The sequence below is a fragment of the Schistocerca cancellata genome, chromosome 3 (genome assembly GCF_023864275.1).
Source record: "Schistocerca cancellata isolate TAMUIC-IGC-003103 chromosome 3, iqSchCanc2.1, whole genome shotgun sequence".
Taxonomy (NCBI): domain Eukaryota; kingdom Metazoa; phylum Arthropoda; class Insecta; order Orthoptera; family Acrididae; genus Schistocerca; species Schistocerca cancellata.
In genome coordinates, this window is record NC_064628.1 from 230,880,040 (window position 1) to 230,902,614 (window position 22,575).

Below are 22,575 nucleotides of genomic sequence, written 5' to 3' on the forward strand. Positions count from 1 at the left end.
GTTATTGTTGGTTTTAATATTTTATAAACTGCTGCTTCTGATACATTTAAGCTAGATATATTTGTATAGCAAAATTCTGATGGTTATCAAACCTCATTGTGGCCTACTGAAAGAGTTGAAGCAAAAATGGCGAATTTTCTTTTCCCTTTTTTTTCTTTTTTCTTCTCTCTCTCTCTCTCTCTCTCTCTCTCTCTCTCTCTCTCTCTCTCTCTCTCTTCCCTTTTTTTCCCCTCATATTTGCAAATGTTGAAACTTGCTCCATAAAGTTGATCGACACCACTGGTGGCTTATGAATTTACATTTTCTAGCAAAATTTTCAAAACAACTAGAACATGCTAATAATAGGTGGTTATATTAACAGTACCTGGTGGTAACAATGAGAGAAAAGCACTTTCTCATATCATAAAAAACAGTGTTGTAGCTTTCTTTCATGACAACAAATTTATGCGGAATTGTTATGGGCTGTTGCTTCGGGAATATGAGGGCGAGCGGCTCTCTGCTGGAATTGTAGGCTATATGGGCAACTGCCAGCAATGTATGGCATCAGTGAGACAACCGGTAGCCAGGGCTAGGCAGGTTAGGCCCGTGTGACTACCTGGGTGATGAAATGCAACTGTAGGCTGCAGGATGCAGACTGGTAGTGAGTGGTGACCACAAACAGTTGGAACTCACTGCCACTATGGAGGTGGCAGCAGATGACTGGTGACCCAGGCTCAGGCAATCAGATGCTGGTCACTGCTTTACTGTCCGGAGAATGGCAAATGTAGCTGTGTCATGAGTATGGCAGTGAATAACATGGGCTTTACATCACAATAGGGCCCGGTGGTGCCAATGATGGTGGGCTGAACCTGGGAGGTTTAAATATTGCTGCCCAGGGCTGAGTTTGTGGGAGATCTGTGTTTTTGGAAACCTCTGGTACCTGACGGGGGTCTGGCATTTTCAAGGCACTCAGTCACACTGCAGAAACTTCCTGAAAGCTCTTCCATTTCCTGGTTGTTGGCACGCAGAAGTGGTGATACTGAAGTGGCAGCATGTGTGGAATTGCTGTCTTGGAAGCAGGGACATTGTCTGACTGGCAGTCTATAGTTGCGGCCTGGTTACAGTTTCATGCTGCTACAAAATGGAAATGGATCAAATGGACTGTTACAACTCTTTGCAAAAGCTGTACTTCATAGTCAGATTAAAGAATGCAACTACTACACAAATATTTTTGAGTTTGTTCTACAGAGTGCACTTCTGTGTAATGATGGTTTGTGAGTGGTTGACTGTAGTACCTACAGGCTATTTTTTAACCTTATCCAGACGGTCTGTTACGTCAACAAAACCTTTTCTTGTACAAAACACCTGTATTTTCTAATATAAAAAAATAAAACTAAAGGAAATACGAGTTGCTGATATTTAGCAGTTGACATCAAAAGATGCACACATTTGATAAAAAGAAGTCTGATGGTATGCTTACATGTTAATAACTTTTCAAATACTTACAAATAATGGCTGTAGTTCGCTAGAATTGATAATGAGTAACTTCCCTTTGGAAAAGTAATAGGCACTCAGTATAAGTTGTTCATTTAAGACATTGCAGTCACAAAACAGCAGAAATTTATCAGATTGATTTCCCCCCAGTTTTGATCTTGTATTGCTCAAAAATTATCAATATCACAGCTATGAAATTTTAACAGTGTGTTGAGCACAAATGTCTGTGTATAATCAAAATATCTCCTTTGGTTTACTGATAGTTTCAACTTTAAGCTATCTTAAATTTGACGAAAAGTGCCACAGAAACCACACCTCATTTTGTAGTCCCCTACTGAAACCTTCCTAAAAGCATGAAATCTTTGTATTTAGAAGTCAAATTTTGCGCAGCTTAATTGCATTCTGAGTGGAACATCTGTGCAAAATTTCATGTAGATGCCAGTGGTTGGGTGGGGGCCATTGATTCAATTGATGATGTGGAATGACCATTATATATTCTGAATATGTACCTTACCTGTGGCTAGAGATACATTGTAATAAAAGTTCTGTACTTCTTAAAAATCAAAGAATGTTTTTATTTTTCTCCATGACAAATCATCCATAAAAGTGATTTTTACTTCATACTCCACTGACAGAATTTCAGAAGTCGTTCCTTGATGTTTTTAGATAGTTTTGGTTTAGGGGACCCACAGTCTCTGGTGACTCTGTACAGAGTAGTAATGTAATTATAATTTATTGAGTTTGTTACCCAGTTACCTTTGTTTCAGTGAAGATACCTTCACTACAGCTAAAAAGCCTGTAAAATGCAATCACCAAGAAGTGCAGTATGAAGCAGAGTGTAATAAAACTACTCTTCAACTTAACACACACACTTTTATCATAGTATATTCACTCTTTTCTGTCAGTGTACAGTATGGTACAATACGTCACACACACAAGATGCATATAGGTCAACTCAATCAAATTTCTTCCTATCAATACTGCCTGCATATCACTGTTAACATACAAGTAATCCGCCAGAAAAACAAACCCAAGGTAATGCCAAACTTTACTGAATGCTAACTTGAAAGTTCAGAGTAAAGTGGACATTATTGTTGTTAACAGCAAGCATCGTAAGTCAGTGGAACAAGTTGGCTTTGAAACAAGACACATGGCACATACCATTGACATTTGACTGTTGTGCAACTACACTGAAACAAGCCAGCATAGATCATGAATCCCTTATACTAAGGTACTCATAAAATATTCCTGAACAACCTTCAAAATTTTGTCAGTGGAATTTGGCTTCATCCTGTATAATCTATGAACAGATAACGAGTAGTAGCAAAAGAAAAGTAATTTCACGCTAAGAGAAATATATTCTCAAATAAATGTCTGCTGTTCTTCTTTTATTGCAGGAAAGCCTTGATAAAGTTTTAGAAGATGCTGTGCAGGCCAATGATCCTTTCAAGGTTAATATGCAAATGTTGCAAATTTATGCTGATAGTGGTAAACTACAGGTATGTGTGTAAACCGATAATTGCCAAATATTTATTTCATTAACGAATGTCAATCAAACCTATGTTACATTTGTATTAGGAGGTTGACCAATTGATTGGACAAATAATGAAACGATTCAGCAGCAACAAGGAAATGTGGCTGCATGCTGGTGGAGTGCTGATGCGACTTGGGCAGTTGGATAAAGCTCGTGATCTCCTACAGAAAGCTCTCTCAAAGCTTGATAAGAAGCTACGTAAGTTATATCATATTTGCTCTAATTTCACATATCTCTACCTTGCACAGAATTTGAGCTGCCTATTTGAGAAGCTACATGAAAGTGTTACATACTGTTTTTTACTCACTTGATATTTAATTTCTTTGGTTTATAGACTGTGAACAATTATACTTCATTAGTATTATCCAAGAATCCAGACATTTTGACCTTGCCAGTTTTTCAGCATCTCTTCTATCAAAATTTTGTTTTTACATCAACTGCCTTTTGATGTTGCCCTGTATACTCCCTCATACAATACACTAGTTGTTTTGCTTGTACATATATCAGTGTTTTTCCAGAACTTCATCTGTGCATGTGTTGCTTCTCATATTAATCGTGCCACATAATATTTTTGTGTCCTGTAGCATCAAGTGCATAGTGTGCTGTTTATTGTATTGCTGCATTTTTATAGTTATAGTACTACCCATCACTTTCCATTGTTTATGAGAAGCACCTTTTCCTTGACATGGTCCACCAGTTATTCATAAGGAGCAAGTGATCCTGTGACTGGATGAGTTAACTCATCATGGCCCACCACTCCCCAGCTGCTGAAAACTTTTTTAAACACAGCTTATGGTTTTTCCTTAACTGATGTGTTTACTTGCCCCATTCTGCCAACTCTCTCAGTGGTGTGGACAAGTTACTTCCATCTCTCAGCGAATAAAAAAGTTTTGAATATTTCTCATACAACATGTGTACCTCTTTGCCTGCTACCATTTGTAAAAGTCCTCCTTTTGATATCTTGATCCGTTATATGAAATAAAACAATTGTTGTGACACATGATCCCAGTGTTCAGTTATGGAACTGGGCACACCGCGTGCAACTGTCTGCCAGATATAAAAACCAATAACTCTAGAACAAAATGAGATTCTTTGACAGCTGCCCCCCGTTCTATACCACGAAGTCCCTTCCATACAGCCTAGCTACCCTCGGTCATTGCATCTGCAGTGATGAGCAGTATCTCTCTAAATATACTGAGGGTCTCACTGAAGCCTTTGCTGACTGTAATTATCCTCCCAACCATGTACAGAAACAAATCTCCCATGCCTTATCTTTCCAGTCTCCACCAGCTCACAAAGTCCCACCATCTGGCCACAGAGGAGTGTTCGCCTCGTAACTCAGTACCACCTGGGACTGGAGCAACTAAATTACATTCTCTGCTGTGGTTTCGATTATCTCTCGTCATGCTCTGAAATGAGAAATGTCCTGTGCACTATTCTTCCCGTCCCTCCCACAGTGCTATTCCGCCGTCCACCAAACCTACACAATATACTTGTCCATCCTGATGAAAAATATTATTTAAAGGCAAGAAAACATTTTATTAGCTTTGTAATTACACCCTGGATACGGAAAAAAAACACAAGTACTGTAAGAAAAACACAGAAGTTACACACAAGCCAAGAATAAAGATATTGACAGCAGAGTCATGGAGCAGCACATAAATATAGACGTCAAGGAATTTTTTCTTTTCTTTTAACACTTCTTCCAAAAGAAAAAATCATGAAATTATTGCTTTGTCTCTTGCATGCCAATTTCTGAACATAGAAAATTAAATCGAACTCGTTCAAGAGGTTTCGTCAAAATATCTGCCAACTGGTTGTGTCCATCAATGTGTTCCAAGAAAATCTCACTGTTCAGATATCTTTCACGAACATAGAAATGTCGGACCTCTATATGTTTAGAACGTCGATGATATTCTGGATTTTTTGCCAACTTCAATGCACTAGCATTGTCAATGTAAAGAACTGGAGGCTGCCCCGACATTTCCACTAATTCTGATAGCAGACGACGTAACCAAACTAACTCTTTTGCTCCTTCACTAGCTGCAATTATTTCCGCCTCGGTTGTGGACGTGGCCACTACTTTCTGCAACTGACTTGTCCATGACACTGCAACACCTGAGTACTTTGCAAGAATTCCAGTTGTTGAGCGCCTTGTCCGGTTATCACCTGCGAAATCTGCATCAGCGTAAATCTTTAACTCTTCTTTTTTATTATATACAATTCCAAAATTTAAGGTCCCTTTCAAATACCGGAAAATGCGCTTTACTCTATTCCAGTCTTCAGTGGTTGGTTTCTCCATAGCTCGAGCAGCTTTATTGACTGCAAAAGTGATGTCTGGACGAGTTACTGTTGAAAGGTACATGAGACAACCAATTGCTTCACGGTAGGGTACAGATGACGAAACTTCTTCGTTTTGATTATTGTCCTCATGTCCAATAGGAGTTGAGATTGTATTGCATTCTGCCATTCCAAATCTTTGCAGAATTTCTTCTGTGTATTTCTCTTGACTTATCATTATTGCACCATCTTCATATTGCTTTATTTTTATGCCAAGAAAATTGTCAAGACTGCCAGTTGTTATTTTGAATTCATGTTGTAAAACATCCATAAAAACAGCAATTTCTTTCTTGTTACTGCCGACAATCAGGCCATCATCAACGTAGATTGCCACATAAAGGCTATTTCCATTTTGTCTATGATAAAATAGGCATGGGTCTGCATCACTGTTTGAAAAACCAGCTTTCTTCATGAACTCAACAAAACGTTTGTTCCAGCAACGTGGCGCTTGCTTCAACCCATAAAGACCTTTTTTTAAGAAACATACTCGGCCTGTACCAATTTCGAAACCTTCTAGTTGTTCCATATATACTTCATCTTCAAGTATTCCATTCAAAAAAACTGTCTTTACATCGAATTGTTCTAGCAGCATTTTCTTTGAAGCAGCTACAGCCAACAGAGTTCGTATGGTGTCATAACGTGCCACAGGGCTAAAGGCGTCGTCATAATCAATTCCTGCTTTCTGAATACAGCCTTTTGCAACCAATCTGGCTTTAAAGCGAGTACCTCCGTTGACTGCGACCTTTCGCCGTAGAACCCAGCGGTTTTGCAATACTTTGGCATTCTTCGGACGGTCAACCAGCACCCAGGTATTGCTTTCCTTAAGTGATTGAAGTTCTTCACTAATAGCTTGCATCCATTCTTCCTTCTCGTTTGACTGCAATATTTCTGTAAAACAGTTTGGATCTTTGTATCCAAGTGCATCAACTTTTGTTGCCATACAAAATTCACCACTTTCCATCCAGGTTGGTTTTCTTCGTTGTCTTTTATTCTTCTGTTTCTCTTCATTAGAAGATTCAGCAGCTTCTGCTTTTAGAAATTCTGTTAATTCTTTATTTTCTTCAGATTCACTCGACTCTTGACTTTCTCTAGAATCGAGAGTGCCAATTTTTTCTTGAGTTTGGCTTCCTCCAGAAGTGTACAGCCTAGGAGATTTACATTGGTCATCTTTAGATGAATTCGGATCATTAAATTCTTCCCGAGGGACTTCAAATTCAACATGAACACTATGTAAATCACAAACAATTTCTGGCTTAAATTTTACATCGTGACTCAACACCACTTTTCTTTTAGATGGAATCCAAACTCTGAACCCATCTTTGCCATTAACGTATCCAACAAGTCATCCAAAAACTGCCTTATCATCAAACTTGGAACGGAATTGTTTGTTAATGTGAACATAGCAGCCTGTGCCAAAAATTCTGAGATGATCAAGTCGTCCTACTGGTCGATTAAACCATAGTTCATAAGGGGTTTTATTTTCAACTGATGATTTTCCAGTACGATTTATTAGATAGACTGCTGTGTTACATGCCTCTGCCCACAACCCTTTAGGTAATTTCCTCGGATTTAGCATTGACCGGGCAGCTTCAGCAATGGTCCTATTTTCCCGTTCAGCCACACCATTTTGTTCAAGAGTGTAAGGAGGAGGAATCAGTAGCTCTATTCCCCTGTCTGCAAGCAGTTCACTGACATTCTTATTGTTAAATTCTTTGCCACCATCACATCTAAATTGTTTGACAACATGTCCATTAGTTCGTGCTTCATTTAAAAACTGCTTAAGCACAGTACACACTTCACTTTTGTGTCTTAAAAAGAAAATTCGATGAAATTTACTAAAATCGTCTTTGAAACATACATAATAATGCTTGCCTCCAAGATTTCGTGCTCATTGGTCCATTTACATCCGCATGGATTAATTCACCAGTACTGGTAGCGCGTATTGTACGTGTTTTGAATGGCAGCCTATGCATCTTTCCAACCGCACAGCCGTCACAAAATTCACTCTTGGCATCTTCCACATTAATGTTCATTCCTTTTAAAATATTCTTCACATGTTGTTTATTCTGATGACCAAACCTTTCATGGTACACTTGCAATGTTTCGGATGAAGTCATCAAGCTCATACGATTCATTTTTGCATTTCTAACAACACGCATGTTCAACACATAAAGTCCATTTTTCACATAACCTGTCATAACAATATTGCCACTGACTTGTTTTCAAACAAATTAGTACTGTAGCCTCAGCAGGCAATGGCTCTCACAGAGAACAGATTAGCACTTGCATCAGGGACGTACAAAACATTGTCCATTCTAGCATTGTACCATTTATTGTTTCGTCGGATTTGGATGTAAACTGTTCCTTGACCGTACGCACACATTTTGACATCTTGTTTTCCCAATGAAATTACTTGAGGAACATCAAATTCACTATATGAAACAAAATACTGTTTGTTGGGAGTGATATGATTTGTAGCGCCACTGTCGCAATACCATTTATTTGGGTCGCTGTGATTACTGGTACACACACCCATAGCGTATGAAGTAAATGCAGCGTGTTCACTTTCTCGCTTCTTCTCTTTTCTTTTATTGCTGTCACGAGTGTTCTGTGGACACTCTGCTGCCCAGTGACCTAATTGTTTGCATCTATTACACGGAAACTTCTGTTTTAATTGTGACTTCGTCATCTTTACTTGCTGATTACTTGTTTGCCATTTTCTTGTTTTAGAAACGACAAAAGCTGCACTTCCATTAACGTCTTGTTCACGCAGTTCAATAGTACAGAGTTTTTCAATCAATAAATTCAAGCTTTGCTTTCTGTCGGTATCGTATCCCAGAGATCCTTAAAATTGTCGTAGTCTTTTCCCAGTGTAGACAAAATTCGACCATTTAAGATTCTTTCAGATAGCGTATTTTCTTCATGTTTTGCTAATTCATCGTTCAGATCCACAAATAACTTTTGCAGTTTGGCCACATGTGCACTAATATCTTCCGATTCATCAAGTTTAACACGGAAAAATGTTTCAATCAACATATTCAAACGCTGAGTACTGCTACGTTCAAATCGGGCGCGTAATTTGTCCCAGATTTCTTTAGCATTCTTGCACGTTAAGACGAGTTCTGCAACAGGTTTACTTAGCGCACTTGCTATAAGACTTGCTGCCTTTGCGTCGTCCTTGAGCCATTCCACATACGCTTCTTTTTGTTCACTTGTCGCATCTTGCGGGAACTCTACATGTTCACGTGTACCGTTAATAATATCTTCTAGTCCATATGAACGTAGCACCATAGAAATATGCCATTTCCATTTGGCCCAGTCGTCAGGTCCTTCAAGCTTATCAATGCTGACCTTATAATCGCCGCTAGCAGTCATGTTTCTTTACAGACATACGCTCATTTCAAATATTGTTTTAATTAAACTGTTGTTTGCCTTTACACGTGTACTGGGCCCATAACCTGATGAAAAATATTATTTAAAGGCAAGAAAACATTTTATTAGCTTTGTAATTACACCCTGGATACGGAAAAAAAAACACATGTACTTTAAGAAAAACACAGAAGTTACACACAAGCCAAGAATAAAGATATTGACAGCAGAGTCATGGAGCAGCACATAAATATAGACGTCAAGGAATTTTTTCTTTTCTTTTAACACATCCTTACACAATCCATGCTTCTAATCCCGTACCTCATGGCTCATACCCCTATAATAGACCTAGATGTAAGACCTGTCCCATACATCCTCCCACAGCTACCTACTCCAGTCCAGTCACTAACATTACCTATCCCATCAAAGACAGGGCTACCTGTGAAACTAGTCGTGATTTACAAGCTAAGCTGCACCCAGTGTGCTGCATTCTATGTAGGCATGATAACCAACAAGCTGTCTGTCTGTCTGCATGAATGGCCACCGACAAACTGTGGCCAAAAAACAAGTGGACCACCATGTTGCTGAACACGCTTCGAAACATGATATCCCTCATCTCAATGACTGCTTCACAGCCTGTGCCATATGGATCCTTCCCTTTCTGAATTGCGCAGGTGAGAACTTTCCCTGCAATACATCCTACATACTTGTAACCCTCCTGGCCTCAAGCTTCGTTAGTCACTGTCCTCACCATCCACCCCTTTCCCATTCCAGCACTACACAGCCATCATTCCACCACCATGTCCAGTCTTTTTATTTCTCTCCTTTTCCGCTATTTCCTCCCTACCTCTCCCCTGCCCTCCATCTAACCTGCAGCACTTCATTGTCCACCACCCCCTTCCATACTATCCCACCTCCTCCCTGCCCCAGCCTCCTCGTAACGCCCACCCAGTTGCCACTCCCATCATGTACTGGTGCTGCTGCTCCCAATGTGGTTTCTGCTGACTGAGACTGCAGTCATGTGTGTGAGTTGCGTTTGTGTGTGTGTGTGTGTGTGTGTGTGTGTGTGTGTGTGTGTGTGTGTATTCTTGACGAATGGCAATGGCCGAAAGCTTTAGTTGTGAAAGTCTTTTTGTTGTGTCTATCTGCGTCTCAGTATCTCCACTGTTTAGTGAGTAGTAACTTTCCTTCTCATAATATTGTTACATCCCAGCCTGGATTTTCCATTGTTTGATTAACTAAATATAGAAGCTTTTTTGGCCCATTGTTAAACAGAGATGTTAATGGTAGCAGCAAAGTGCATTATGTACCACGTAACACAATAAACACATGAACTATACTATAAAAATTCAGAAATACGACATTAACTTCCTATAATTTACCACCAACTAGAGAATCATAAAGACCCCTTTGAATTCTACAGCAAAGCAACAGAAACAGATGCCGCCACCTCTTGCCCCTCATAAACTCATAGGCATGACAGGCTGTAACATGTGTTCAAATGAGTAGAACTGTCTGTCCCCCATATCTTTTCTAAAGAAGAGAAGTGAGCTCCTGCGAGAGTTCAATGTAATTAGTCAAACAGGCACACCAAATGTATAGGACGAGTCATTTGTACACAATCAAATTGGAAACTTTATCAGGGTGTATACGACCCGGGACAACCGGGAATTCCGGGAAAAACCCGGGAATTTTTTCATCCGGGAGAAAACCGGGAAAAACCCGGGAATTTTTCGGAATTCCGGGAATTTTTCATTGTTTTAGCTTTCAGTTACATTTTTGTAGTTTTGACTGCAGAATTGATTCTCTAGCAAAGAATGTTATTGTATCCTGCTACTGGAGAATGATACTGCAGCAATAAAATATAAACGAGAGGGAAAAAAATAAAACTGTAGTGGCAAAGGAAATGTGCATTTTACGACAACAAAACACCGTGCACGCACAAGCGTCTACAGATAGCAAAAATATGTTAAAGGCCGTAGGGCGCAGACTGTAATTCTTCGTAACAATAAACTGCTTTCTATGAGCATGACGTCACAACTGTTCACATTAGGTTCGTTTGACCAGTTGCCAGCGGTCTGTTGCGCATGCGCATTTGACTCGCGTATAAGCAGTACCTTCTCTCGCTTCCCGCTTCTTGAAGTTTGGCTGTTAGCTGCATTGGTAGTAGCAGCAAGCAGCCAGATGCAAACGAGAAAAATTTTTCTCCCGCGCCCTAGCTGCCAGATTCGCGCTTGCACAGAGTTGTCTGAGTTGTAGTGGGGAGGGGGTTAGTCTCCACGTGACCCGTGTTTACGTTAAGTGATTTCGCTGCTTCTCTTCGTGTACAGCTCCCACGTTAAATGAAAACAAAACGGATTTCTGTGGCCGGGAGCTATCAAGTGAATTAAAATGCATTCACATAATTACAGAGGGCAAAAATATATTATTAATTTCAGTTTCTGATTTTATTTTCTTTCCAAGTTAGTAGCAGTCAAGCATTAATCGCCTTGCAGAAGAATGAAGTTATTTTTGCAAGTTTGCTAAAGAAATTCCGCTGAGGCAATCATTTTATTTGAAACGAAGTGTTTCATTTAACAATTTTGGGTACTTTCAACTGTTCGGTGAATTTCAAGTGCACGTTATCATCTTCTGCCATGTATGGCATTATGCCATAATAAAGAACCAAACATGAGATCGTAGAGTACTGGTACTCCAAGAAAATTTACATCCCAAAAACCACACTGAAAAGCTTAATATCAGATGGGACCTACTTCATTGTGAATCTGGAAAAAACAAATGTGCACTTCAAGCCGAATTATGCATTTTAGCATGATTCACGAAATTTTGATGCCTTTTGGAGTATCCTCTGATGCCCTGTTTCTTTTATGGTGTAGTGTAAGCTCTCTTAGTGTTTTATACACACGAACATGCGGGCTTCCTACACCACTGCAGTTGTACACGCACAATAATTCGTTTTTTGGCGCTCTCTGGCAACTGGTAAATCGAACCTATAACTAACAGTATTGCGAACGGTGGTTAGAAAAGCGTTACTTTTAAAGTAAATTTCTTTTTACGCAAGATGAATTATGTTACGTGTGTGAAAGTGGGATGGATATCCAAATCACAGAGCGTTCGAAACTGAACAGTTTGAGGACCAGCCACTTCAAGAATTACGAGCCGAGGCATTTATGTCACAATTTTAAATTTACTGGCACATTTGTGTGATGTATCTTAAAGTATATCACACCAAAAAAAGAACAATATTACACGTGAAAGCTTAGCTTTTCTTGTAGATATACGGTACTGTGTACATTAATGTAAACCGTTAACTTTTCCTCTTGTGTGTTCGCGCTATGTAACCAGTAATCTTGATAGTGGCTGACTATAACACGTGTCCTATGCTCTGAATAGCTGCTGTCATCGGCTGGCGAGATCTCGTGGCTTTAGATATGACTCGCTTACAAAAGGACATCACAACCTCGGTTGCAACGCTCCGGAAACTAACAAGCTGTGTTTGGTGCAATTCGAATTTATACTTTCGTAATACGAAAATATGCAGCGTATATGTTGCTGCAAATCAAAGGTCTTTCCAAAACTTCTCTGCTCCGGCTTTTCTTTTTTTTCCGGGAAGTTCTACGCGATTATATAAAACGTTAACCATTCAAAGGATTGATAAGTTTTACAGTTCCGAGGGAGCTTTTTCTGTGCTAAGTGACAGTAGGTCGCCCGGGAAAAAGCATATTTTTTAAACGGGATATCCGGGAGAAATCCGGGAATAATCCGGGAATTTTTTTTCCTTGTCCCTGTATACACCCTGTTTATGAGTTGTAGACATGCACACACAAAATAGGATGGAAACTGTGCTAGATTTTGGAATAAATCCTTTTTATGCTGGCTGGACAAACAATGCTGGGATTGTAGTTTTGTAGGTATAATGGGGCAGGGGTTGTGTTAATTAGGGTAAGTAGAGGGAGAAAGAGGTGGGAAGCCAGAAGAGGTGTTGGGAAGGGTAGTTAGTGGCTCAGAGAGAGGTAGCACATGTGCAGGCTATAAACGGAGGAGGGAGAGGTGGCAGGTACATGGGTGAGGCATGCTACACACGAGTATTTGAACTGGTGTGGAGCAGGCACATGAAGATGATGTGGAGGTGTGGGTAGCAGGGGAAGATAGTTTTATTGATTGGCGACTCCATGTTGTCTTGTGCACTACGACCAGATAACAGGTATACTTGAAAAAAGAGACAGCATTGGTCGTATATTTTTTACTATCGCAAAATCGATTTTCTGTCACTGAGTGACCATCTTCAGTGCTATATTGTATAACTTAAATTAGGATGCACTGTTGTCACTAAGCTTACGGCAATCACATAGACCAATATACGACCAATGCTGTCTCTTTTTTCAAGGGGAAGATAGGCTTGAGGAAGAGGAAACTGTTGGCTATAGGGTGTGGGGACAGTGGGTTAGCAAGTTTAAGGCAAGGAGGATTCCGGGATGAAGGGTGTAAGCAAGTTTAAAGCAAGAAGTATTCCGGGATGAAGGGTGTATTGCAAGGATAACACCCACCTATGTAGTTCAGAAAAGCTGGTGCTGTAGGGAACTCGAGCATGTTGTGTTGTGTTCAACAGCATGTTGTGCCACTGAGTGGTCAACTTTGTTCTGTGCCACAGTTTGGCAGCAGCCATTCATTCTGTGGTTGTGTGCACGTAAAATGCCATGCAGCGACTGCAGCAAAGTTGACATTTGTGACATAGTTGCTTTTACAGATGGCCCTACCTCTGGTGGGACTGGATAAGTCTGACAGGACTGGAATACGGTGTGCTGGTTGTGTAAATTGGGAAGGGCTTGCATCTGGGTCTTCCACATGGATATGACCCCTGTGGCAAGGGGTTAGGAGTGGAGTGGAGTTGAGTTGCTCAGAGATGGGCCAGGATGTTGTTTAGGTAGGGTGGGTGACAGAATACCACTTCAGAAGAGATGGGAATGATATTGGGTAGGATATTTTCAATTTCTGGGCATGATAATAGATAATCGAAGGCCTGGCAAAGGATATGGTTCAGCTGCTCCAGTCAGGAGTGACTTTGGTTTCTTCTTTTTCTTTTTTTTTTTTTTCCTTCTTTTTTTTTTGGGGGGGGGGGGGGGGGGGGTTGCTCCTTTTCAGCTGATTCCAAAGGACGATGGGAGGATTAAGAATCGGCTGGAAATAAATGCCCCCTCATCACCCTGTATCGCCATAACTGGAGAAACAGAATCATATCCTTCATTGGGGCTTTGATTATCTATCATTGTGCCTAGAAATGAGGAACATTCTATCCAAGATCCTTCCCACCTATCCTTAAGTGCTATTCCATCACCACCCAAACTAAACAACATCCTGGTTCAACAAGGCCTGGCCACTTCTACTCCAAATTCATTGCCACTGGAGTGTAACCATGTGGAAGATCAAGAGGAAAGACCTGCCCGATTTATTCATTCACCACATACTTCACCACCCCTGTCACTGTCTTATCCTACCCCATAAGGGGTATGTCACATACCAGCAATGCTGCAATCACTGCACAGCATTTTATGTTGGCTTTACCACCAACCAGCTATCCAGCAGAATTGCCACACCCAAACTGTGTAGCACACTGTTTTAATCTGCAAGGAAGGTTTGTAGCAATCTTGTGTTTCAGTATGATGGTTTCCAGGTGGTAACTGTAAAAGTTTTGGACTTGTCAGTGTAAGCACCTGTCATATTGAATGTGTTTTTATTTATAAGTAGATAAAATATTGAGCAAAATTAATACCTGAATCCCTCAAAAATTTGTACTGAAGTTAAGCCTTTATAATGTGCATTTGGTCTACAACAGACACTTCAGAATTATGAATATCTTCTCAGCTTTGAAGTTTATACTGTGGGACATTAGCCTACAAAAGATTAACATGTTAAGTGTACAATTTTTGTTCTATTTTATTAAACGAATGCCAGGAAAAAAAGTGAAAATAATGTATGTATTGGCTAACTGTTCTTATGAATATTAACATCTAATAACAGTAGAGGACATGAAATTGAATAAACTTTTGTTCCCACTTCTGTGCAGATGTGGAAGTAATTTCAAGGTTTGCTCATCTGGAAAACAAACATGGATCAGCAGAACGGGCTCAGACACTAATGGAACACATTTTAGCATCATACCCTAAGAGAGTGGATGTGTGGTGGTAGTTATGTTGATATGCTTGTCAAAGCAGAACAGTTTGAAATTGCCAGGTATGTCATTGTTTTTATTAGTTTTATTTTTTGTTGCTGCTGTTATGTGGGCAGCTTTTGAAGTCTCCTGTTTCTCCAAGCTCACACTTGGATTGGAACATAATGAAAATAGTGCAGTAACTGAATGAAAATCAAAGCAGCAATGAAATATCACTGTGTAAACCTCTCTGTGTGAGATGACTGAATAGGGGCTAGATTCACAGAACCATTATCCTGTAATATGTTTTTGGAATCATACAGAGCCTAAACTGTTATTCATTGCAGAATATAAATACGCTCAAGACTATTCATCATGTAGCATTTCGTACAATTGGCCACAATTGTTTGTATCATGTGCATCCTTGTACAACAGTAGCTTTTGCCTGATATTAACTGTTTCCTATCTTATACCATAGACATAATTGGGGGGAGGGACCTTCTTGTGCCAACTACCTTACTTACAACTCTTCTTACATTGGTTTTGCATTGAAATATGTAATCAATCCTATCCACAAACATATTTTTCATTTATCACGGCATTGGCAATGTCTCAACTGAACATTCAGGAAGAATTTATTACCTGCCATTACGTTATCATGGATATCAGGCTGTTGCTTTCCAAAATCTGAGCCTAAACTGAACTCCACAGACCTCACATGATATGCTCTTCACTCAACATGTAAAGTATTATGATATGGGGTTGATACACTGGTAAGGTGCACAATCCACTACCTATACCATTTTTGTGTTGTATAATGCTTCTCAATTAGGCAGAAGGATGTCGAAGTGAGGAAATGTACAGGTAAGTTTAGTTGCTTTCCTGCAAGCTTTATTGTGTGCCCTTCATTGCTGCAAAAAGTGGCTCTTAATGCAAGTGGTTGGGCACAAATAAACAATTTAGAATAACAATGTACTACCGCAGGGAACTGCTTGTTTGGTCATTTTTGCTGATGGACCAGGGCTTTTGATTATTTTGGAAGACTACATCTATCCATAACTCTTACTAAAGTATAAAGCATAAACCTTTTGATGGAGAGAGGATCTCTAGTTTATTACTTAAGCCACCAACAAATTGCATCCATTTTGGAAACTTACAAATGAACATTGTCTCTTCAAGGATGGATGGTAATGTAATGTCACTGACTGCCTAACAGTATATCTAATAAAGGATTAATTTTAAATTTTAACATGGACATTTACCAGTCAGAGAAATGACTGTAGAAAGATCCTAAATTTGACTGGTTAATAAATATCTTTAACATATCGGTTGGTGTAAAGAGGAATGAAGTGAAATCAAAGAGTTGCTATGTAATACAGAAGAAACCTAAAGTCCGTGGTAAAGATGAATTTCACAGAAAGTAAACTATTTTTCATCAAACAAAAGACATCAATTCAAACAGCCAAATAGTTTGCAGACATTATTTATTGTGGTGTGGTAATAATGTAATCAATGTGAACAATGAAACAGCTAACAAAATTGATTGTGGAGAGATTTTGTTACAATCCAGAGCCACATAGCTTTAATAAGTAAGTAAACATTTTAACATCATATTATCACAGATATTGCTGTTTGTGAAATACATCATCTGATGACTAAACACCTCCTGCAGATTCTGTCTAGCAAAAAGCTAAAGAGGTATTAGTGGAGTAGGCAAACATTATACATTGGAATTTTGTTTTGTTTTCATTACACACAAATATCAAGCTATATGTCATGACTGGAATTTTTTGGGATGTCCTTTCTGGTCATGATAGAAATCATTTCCAACTGCATGAAAGTTGGGAGACTTGCCCTCAACATAATACTTTTTGAATCATCGGCTGCAAAATACATTATATGATTTGATCCAATTCATGTTTTTCAACACTAAATTGCTATGGAAAACAATACGAAATTCTTGATGCAATAATGGGTCAGTGAAGATTAACAATACGAAATGACCTGATTGGATCCAATAGTGTTAAAGAGCATATCACAGTTGGGGTGAAAACACATCAAACTGTATTTGACCTTGGCTGCATTCAATACATGTTGAAATGATGCTCCTCATTTCTTTAAAACCAACTGCTCAGAATTCTGTCATTAGTAGCCCAAATGGCAAGATCAATCCCCCCCCCCCCCCCCAATCTGGTCACCCAGCGATACTGTTATGGAAATGGAATCGATACTGCATGATAGGATGAAGTTTGTGAAGAGTGGAATGAGTAATTGATTATGTGATGACAGCACATTCTATAGTTTGCCTGTTCCTTCATTTGTAAAAGATTTTTTCAGCATGCTGCTTCAGTTCCTCCGAGCCAACTGCACCCTCAGTGCCCCCCCCCCCCACCTCCCCCCCCCCCCCCCCCCCCCCCCCCCCCCACACACACACACACACACACACCACACCCCTTTGGCCAAATACTGTTTACGATTTTGTAATGTTATAGTAATTGAAGCCAGGAACTCAGTAAAATTAAATCTTAAAATAGTATGCATTTATGGACTATCACATGATCAAACATGCATAATTCAAGGAAAACCTTGCATTATCAGGAATCAGGATTCTGTCTTTTCTTGTGATGCATTTTACTTTATTATGAAACAGTGTACAAGAATCAGTTTTTTCAGTTTCTCCACTGACTGGCATTGAGGCACTGAGCTAGCAATCTTTGTATTTGGAGGTGAGGTGGTTCAAATCCATCTGCCGGTAACCTTCAAATTATTTTCTGTGGCTTCTAATTTTCAGTGTGGGCAAATGCAGAGTTGGTCCCATACTGCAGGCAAAGCCAATTGCTTGAGAATTCCTTTCTTTCCCAAAAGATTCCATTTCCCTTTAATATGCGTAAATGAAAAGAGCTGCATCGAAAATGAGCCAAACATCTTTTCCAAGGATGTGCTGGTATATCATGTCTTCAAGTTTTATTACAAAGATGTTCTGTAGTTAAATGTCTTATTTGTAATATCCTTGGAACAGCGAGTCCAACAATCGCAACTCTAATATATTTTGTAAAGAAAAATTATACTAAACATAACATATGTTGTAGATCATACAGGGCTTTAGTAGCATCAAGGCTATGTAGCCATATTACCATGGATAAATACAAACTGATTTATGGTCACATACATTAGAAGTCTAGTTGAAATTAACGCGTGACTCAATGGAGATCATGAAACTGTAGCTCATGATATATGTGTATTCCATTTTGTTTAATATATAAATCTGGTTGCTACAGTTTCAAGCTGGCTGTTGAAATAATAATTGTTAAAGAATTCTTGATACCATAAAGAAAGTGCAGAAGATTAATGAAATACACCTTAATAAAATTTGAGATTGAATTGAGGAACCTGGGATGCTTTGATGAAGGAATTCTGACTTGGTTTCAGATAAATCAGAAATTAAAATACAAGCTTGTTAAAGGAAAAAGATAGCTGTTGTCAAAAGAAATTTAATGCTGTGTAACCTTATGAGTTATTTGGCCCAGCTTTAAGATTCCTTTGCTTTGCAATAGTGAACCTTATGGTAGAAGACTGAGCTGTGTCTTTTTAGCACAGAGGCAATGCATTTACATTAGATTGTTGGCTGTAGAATGAAGTTATCATATTGACAAATAAAGAAGTATTTAATAGTGCATTTGGGGAGGGAGAGGGAGAGGAGGGGGGGAGAGAGAGAGAGAGAGAGAGAGAGAGAGAGAGAGAGAGAGAGAGAGAGAGAGTTCTACTTTTTTAAGATAACCTTTTCTTTTTTAAGTTTATGCACCAAATGCTACATGTATGAATGCCTCCCGAAAGCAATTTATGTACATAAAATTAGAAAATAAATGAATGTGCTTTCAGAATAAATAAAAAACATTAGCCTTTCTTAGGTTCCTTTTCATCTCTATCTTAGAGTAATTTGTAATTGGGCAAGATTTTGGAGCAAGTGGCTCCCTCTTCAGGCAGAAGGGTTGAAGGGGAAGGAAGAGGAGCGAAGGAACAGGCCAGGAGTGGTCTACGAAAAGGGGTAGATTCTGGGAAAGTCACCCAGAACTGCGGATCAGGGGAGACTTACTAGATGGGTTGAGAAGGAAAGACTGACTGCATTGTATGAGAGTTGAAAACCTGATACCTCAAAGGTGGAAAACCGGGTAATATGCAGGACAGCGATTACTGCTTGAATGTCATGCATGAGTTAATAAGAGTGAAAAGCTAATTTCTGGAGTGAAAAGCTAATTTCATTGTATGAACAGAGGTGGGAGGGGGGCGATGAAAAATAGAGCAGTAAGACAATGAGAGATGATTAAAAGTAAATCAGAGTAAAGAAAAGACTATTCAGAGTGAAGAAATGCTGAGACAGAAGAAATTAATGTAAATTAAGGTAAGGTGGGTGGTGAGAACCAAGGACATATAGAGCAATTTCTCACCTTCAGAGTTCTGAGAAACTGTGCCTGGTGGAAGAATCCAGATGGTGCATGTGGTGAAACAGGCACCGAGGCCCCGACTGTCATGTTGTAGAGCATGCTCTGCCACAGGATATTGTGTGTTGCCAGTATACTCTCTCTGCCTATGCCCATTTACCCTAGTTGATAATTTGGTGGTACTCATGCCAATGTAAAGGCTGAATAAAGCACTCCGTCTTCAGGCCACAAGTGGCCCATCGGGACCATCTGACTGCCATGTCATCCTCAGTTGAGGATGCAGATAGGAGGGGTGTGTGGTCAGCACACCGCTCTCCCGGTCGTTATGATGGTTTTCTTTGACCGGAGCTGCTACTATTGGGTCGAGTAGCTCCTCAATTGGCATCATGACGCTGAGTGCACCCCGAAAAACGGCAACAGTGCATGGCGGCTGGATAGTCTCCAATCCAAGTGCCGGCCACGGCCGACGGCGCTTAACTTCGGTGATCTCACGGGAACCGGTGTATCCACTGTGGCAAGGCCATTGCCTTAAAGGCTGAATGGTGTTTACATAACAGCTGGTATATGACACATGTCGTTTCACAGGTGGCTGTCCCTTTGATAATATATGTTTTTCGAGTCACAGGGCTGGTATTGGTGGTGGTAGGAGGTTACATAGGGCACGTCTTGCAGCAGGGACAGTCACAGTGGCGGGAGCCATAGGGTAGGGAGATGGGTGCAGAAGGTTTTCAAATCTCGTACGATGCAGTCACCAACAATCAGTCTTTCCTTCTCATCCCGTCTGGTAAGTCTCCCCGGATCCTCAGTTTTGGGTGATTTTCCAAAAATCTGTGCCTTTTTCTAGAAGGTCAGTCCTTTTCCTTCACCCCTCTTCCTTTACCTTCAGTCCTTCTGCCCGAAGGAGGAGCCACTGGCTGCGAAAGCTTTCCTAAGTATAAATTTCTTTTGTGTGTGTTCTGCCACCATTTGATGAGCAGATTTTTAATCCATCCAGTTAAATTATTTTCTCAAATATTGATTGTTTTCATTGTTATTTTAGAATGAATACACACACACACACAATATATCTGTGTGACCTGTTTCAAAAAATATGTGATCAATGGACCGTAAGTTTGGATGGTTCTTGAACAGGATGACACACATAGACACATCACCCTCACTTATGTAATTTTTAGTAGTACCATGATGTAACCTTTCACACAGGTGGCAGTTTCATTTGATCCTCTTTTACCATCTCACTCCACAAGTAACGAGTGTCATCTTGTTTTCCGAGATAATAATAATAATAATAATAATAATAATAATAATAATAATATCATCATCATCATCATTGTATCCTTCCAATGAGCCATGTAAGACGTCAGTGGACAAGATGCCTCCATCTGTTCCCATAATTATAAGCTTCATCTCTTTCTACATCTTGCAGTGTTATTCCTTTCTGAAGCAAGCCTTCATTTATTTGGTCTAGCCATATTCTTCTGGGATTTCCAGCAGGTCTCATTCCATTTGTAGCAGTTTGCCTACTTTGCTTATTTCGGTTGTTGTCCTCGGTGTTGACATACTGCATTGCTTCACTGGCTGAAAAATGTAAGCCTCATTAATAGTTTGCAGGTGAACCTCCATATCTGCGACAATAGTTCTCTGTTGAACATCTACGAACAGTAAAAACATAACCACTTAGTTCACAGTTCTTTAAATAAATTGAACAGTCCCTGTCATTGCTTTAACACACGGCCTATTGGTGTAACACTCATTTCACTGTTAAGTTGATACATTGTTGTTGTTCTAAGCACAGGTTCCTCGTCTGAAACTCGGCCATGGGCTGACTGTTTTGTGACCAACAATCGGGCTCTTATATATCATCACAATAATAGGTACTAAAACTACACATTGTTCAAAGTTAAATTTACAGAAATTACAATTAAAACCTAACTCATTAAATTAACTGAATACATCGAAAAACTGCGTATTTTTACAGTTTCTTCTACTGCAATATTTAGGCCAAATTATTTGTTTAAATCATGAAATTAATAAATATAAGTCCACAAACAATACTTTGGACAAAACTGTTAATTACTTTGGAATTAATTAAAGGCTGGCTTGGCTAACATGTTTTCGAATAGAGCCAAATAGATACTTTAAGATGACTAGTATTTCGTCTTCCAAATGTTTATAGTTAGGGCTGAATCTATATTTGTTTATATGTCAGCAGTAGAATTTAAATGATGAAACAATCACTGATTTCGCCCTGTAATGAAAGTTACTGACTAGTGTGAGTCAAAATAAATTAGAAAATCAGTAACATACTTAAAACTAAGCACAAAATTAGGTCTGGTGTTACAGTCTTTAAAACTGAGGGCCAACCTTTCTCTTTTATGAAAATGAAAATGCAGATTATATTCATGTATGTTAATGGTAAGTAGTTAAAGTGAAAAAATGAGTTTTGAGAAGACAGATGGCAAAACAAGAGGCGAATTAAAATATATCCAAGCTTGCTTCGTCACAACATTAACTTTTACTCATTATATTTGTTTTTCTGGCAAGCTAATTTCCTCTGAACTTTTTGCTTTTTCTCTCCCCAGATATAACATCATGTGCAAAGACTAGTGCAGTTAAAGCTACAAATTCTCAACTTTAATTTCTTAATAATTGCACCTATGATGTAAATGCAAGAAACCATCCTGATCTACCATTTCCTATTGGTACACTGTATTTACAGTTTTGGTACAGCAGTTGGATCCTTCAAATTTGAAAACTTGAAACCCCTAATTTATGCAGAGACACTCATATCTTGCTTGTCAGAATACTGTCATAGGCCGTCAGATAGAGCTCTATTGTATTGATCTTTAAAACCAATCAAACAGTCAGGAACTTCAGTGCTCAACCACTCTCATACAAAAAGATGCCAATGACGAAGGGCAGTAGGTTGTGGCCAGATAAAACTTTCAGGTTCACCTCCCATAAGGGAAAGAGCCATTCTTGCAACAGATACCTCCTGTTATGGGGTTTTTGCTTCAGCGAGGGGGGGGGGGGGGTGTCTTTTGGCATCAGGACACAGGCAGAAAACGTTTAACTTTGTGGAATCTCTTTTATATTGCAAAGGTTAATGATGGTGTTCTTACACCCAGATGCAAACATTATGGGTATTTACATATGTACCTTCCCACTGAGATGAAAAGTTGCCTCATTCCCAAACAATACTCGGTCAGAAAAATCATCTTTCTGTTGCAAAACTTCAATTGCAAAGCCATAACATACACCATAGTCATCTG

General features: G+C 39.4%; 1 protein-coding gene across 1 annotated transcript in view; it reads left to right on the forward strand.

The window, feature by feature from the left end:
* The window catches only part of LOC126174865 (protein RRP5 homolog), a 180,952-nt gene that overhangs the window by 153,051 nt on the left and 5,326 nt on the right, over window positions 1-22,575 (forward strand). The window contains 4 exon segments of the mRNA XM_049921266.1: window positions 2,871-2,972; window positions 3,052-3,205; window positions 14,781-14,899; window positions 14,901-14,947. Coding sequence (XP_049777223.1) covers window positions 2,871-2,972; window positions 3,052-3,205; window positions 14,781-14,899; window positions 14,901-14,947 — 422 coding nt within the window.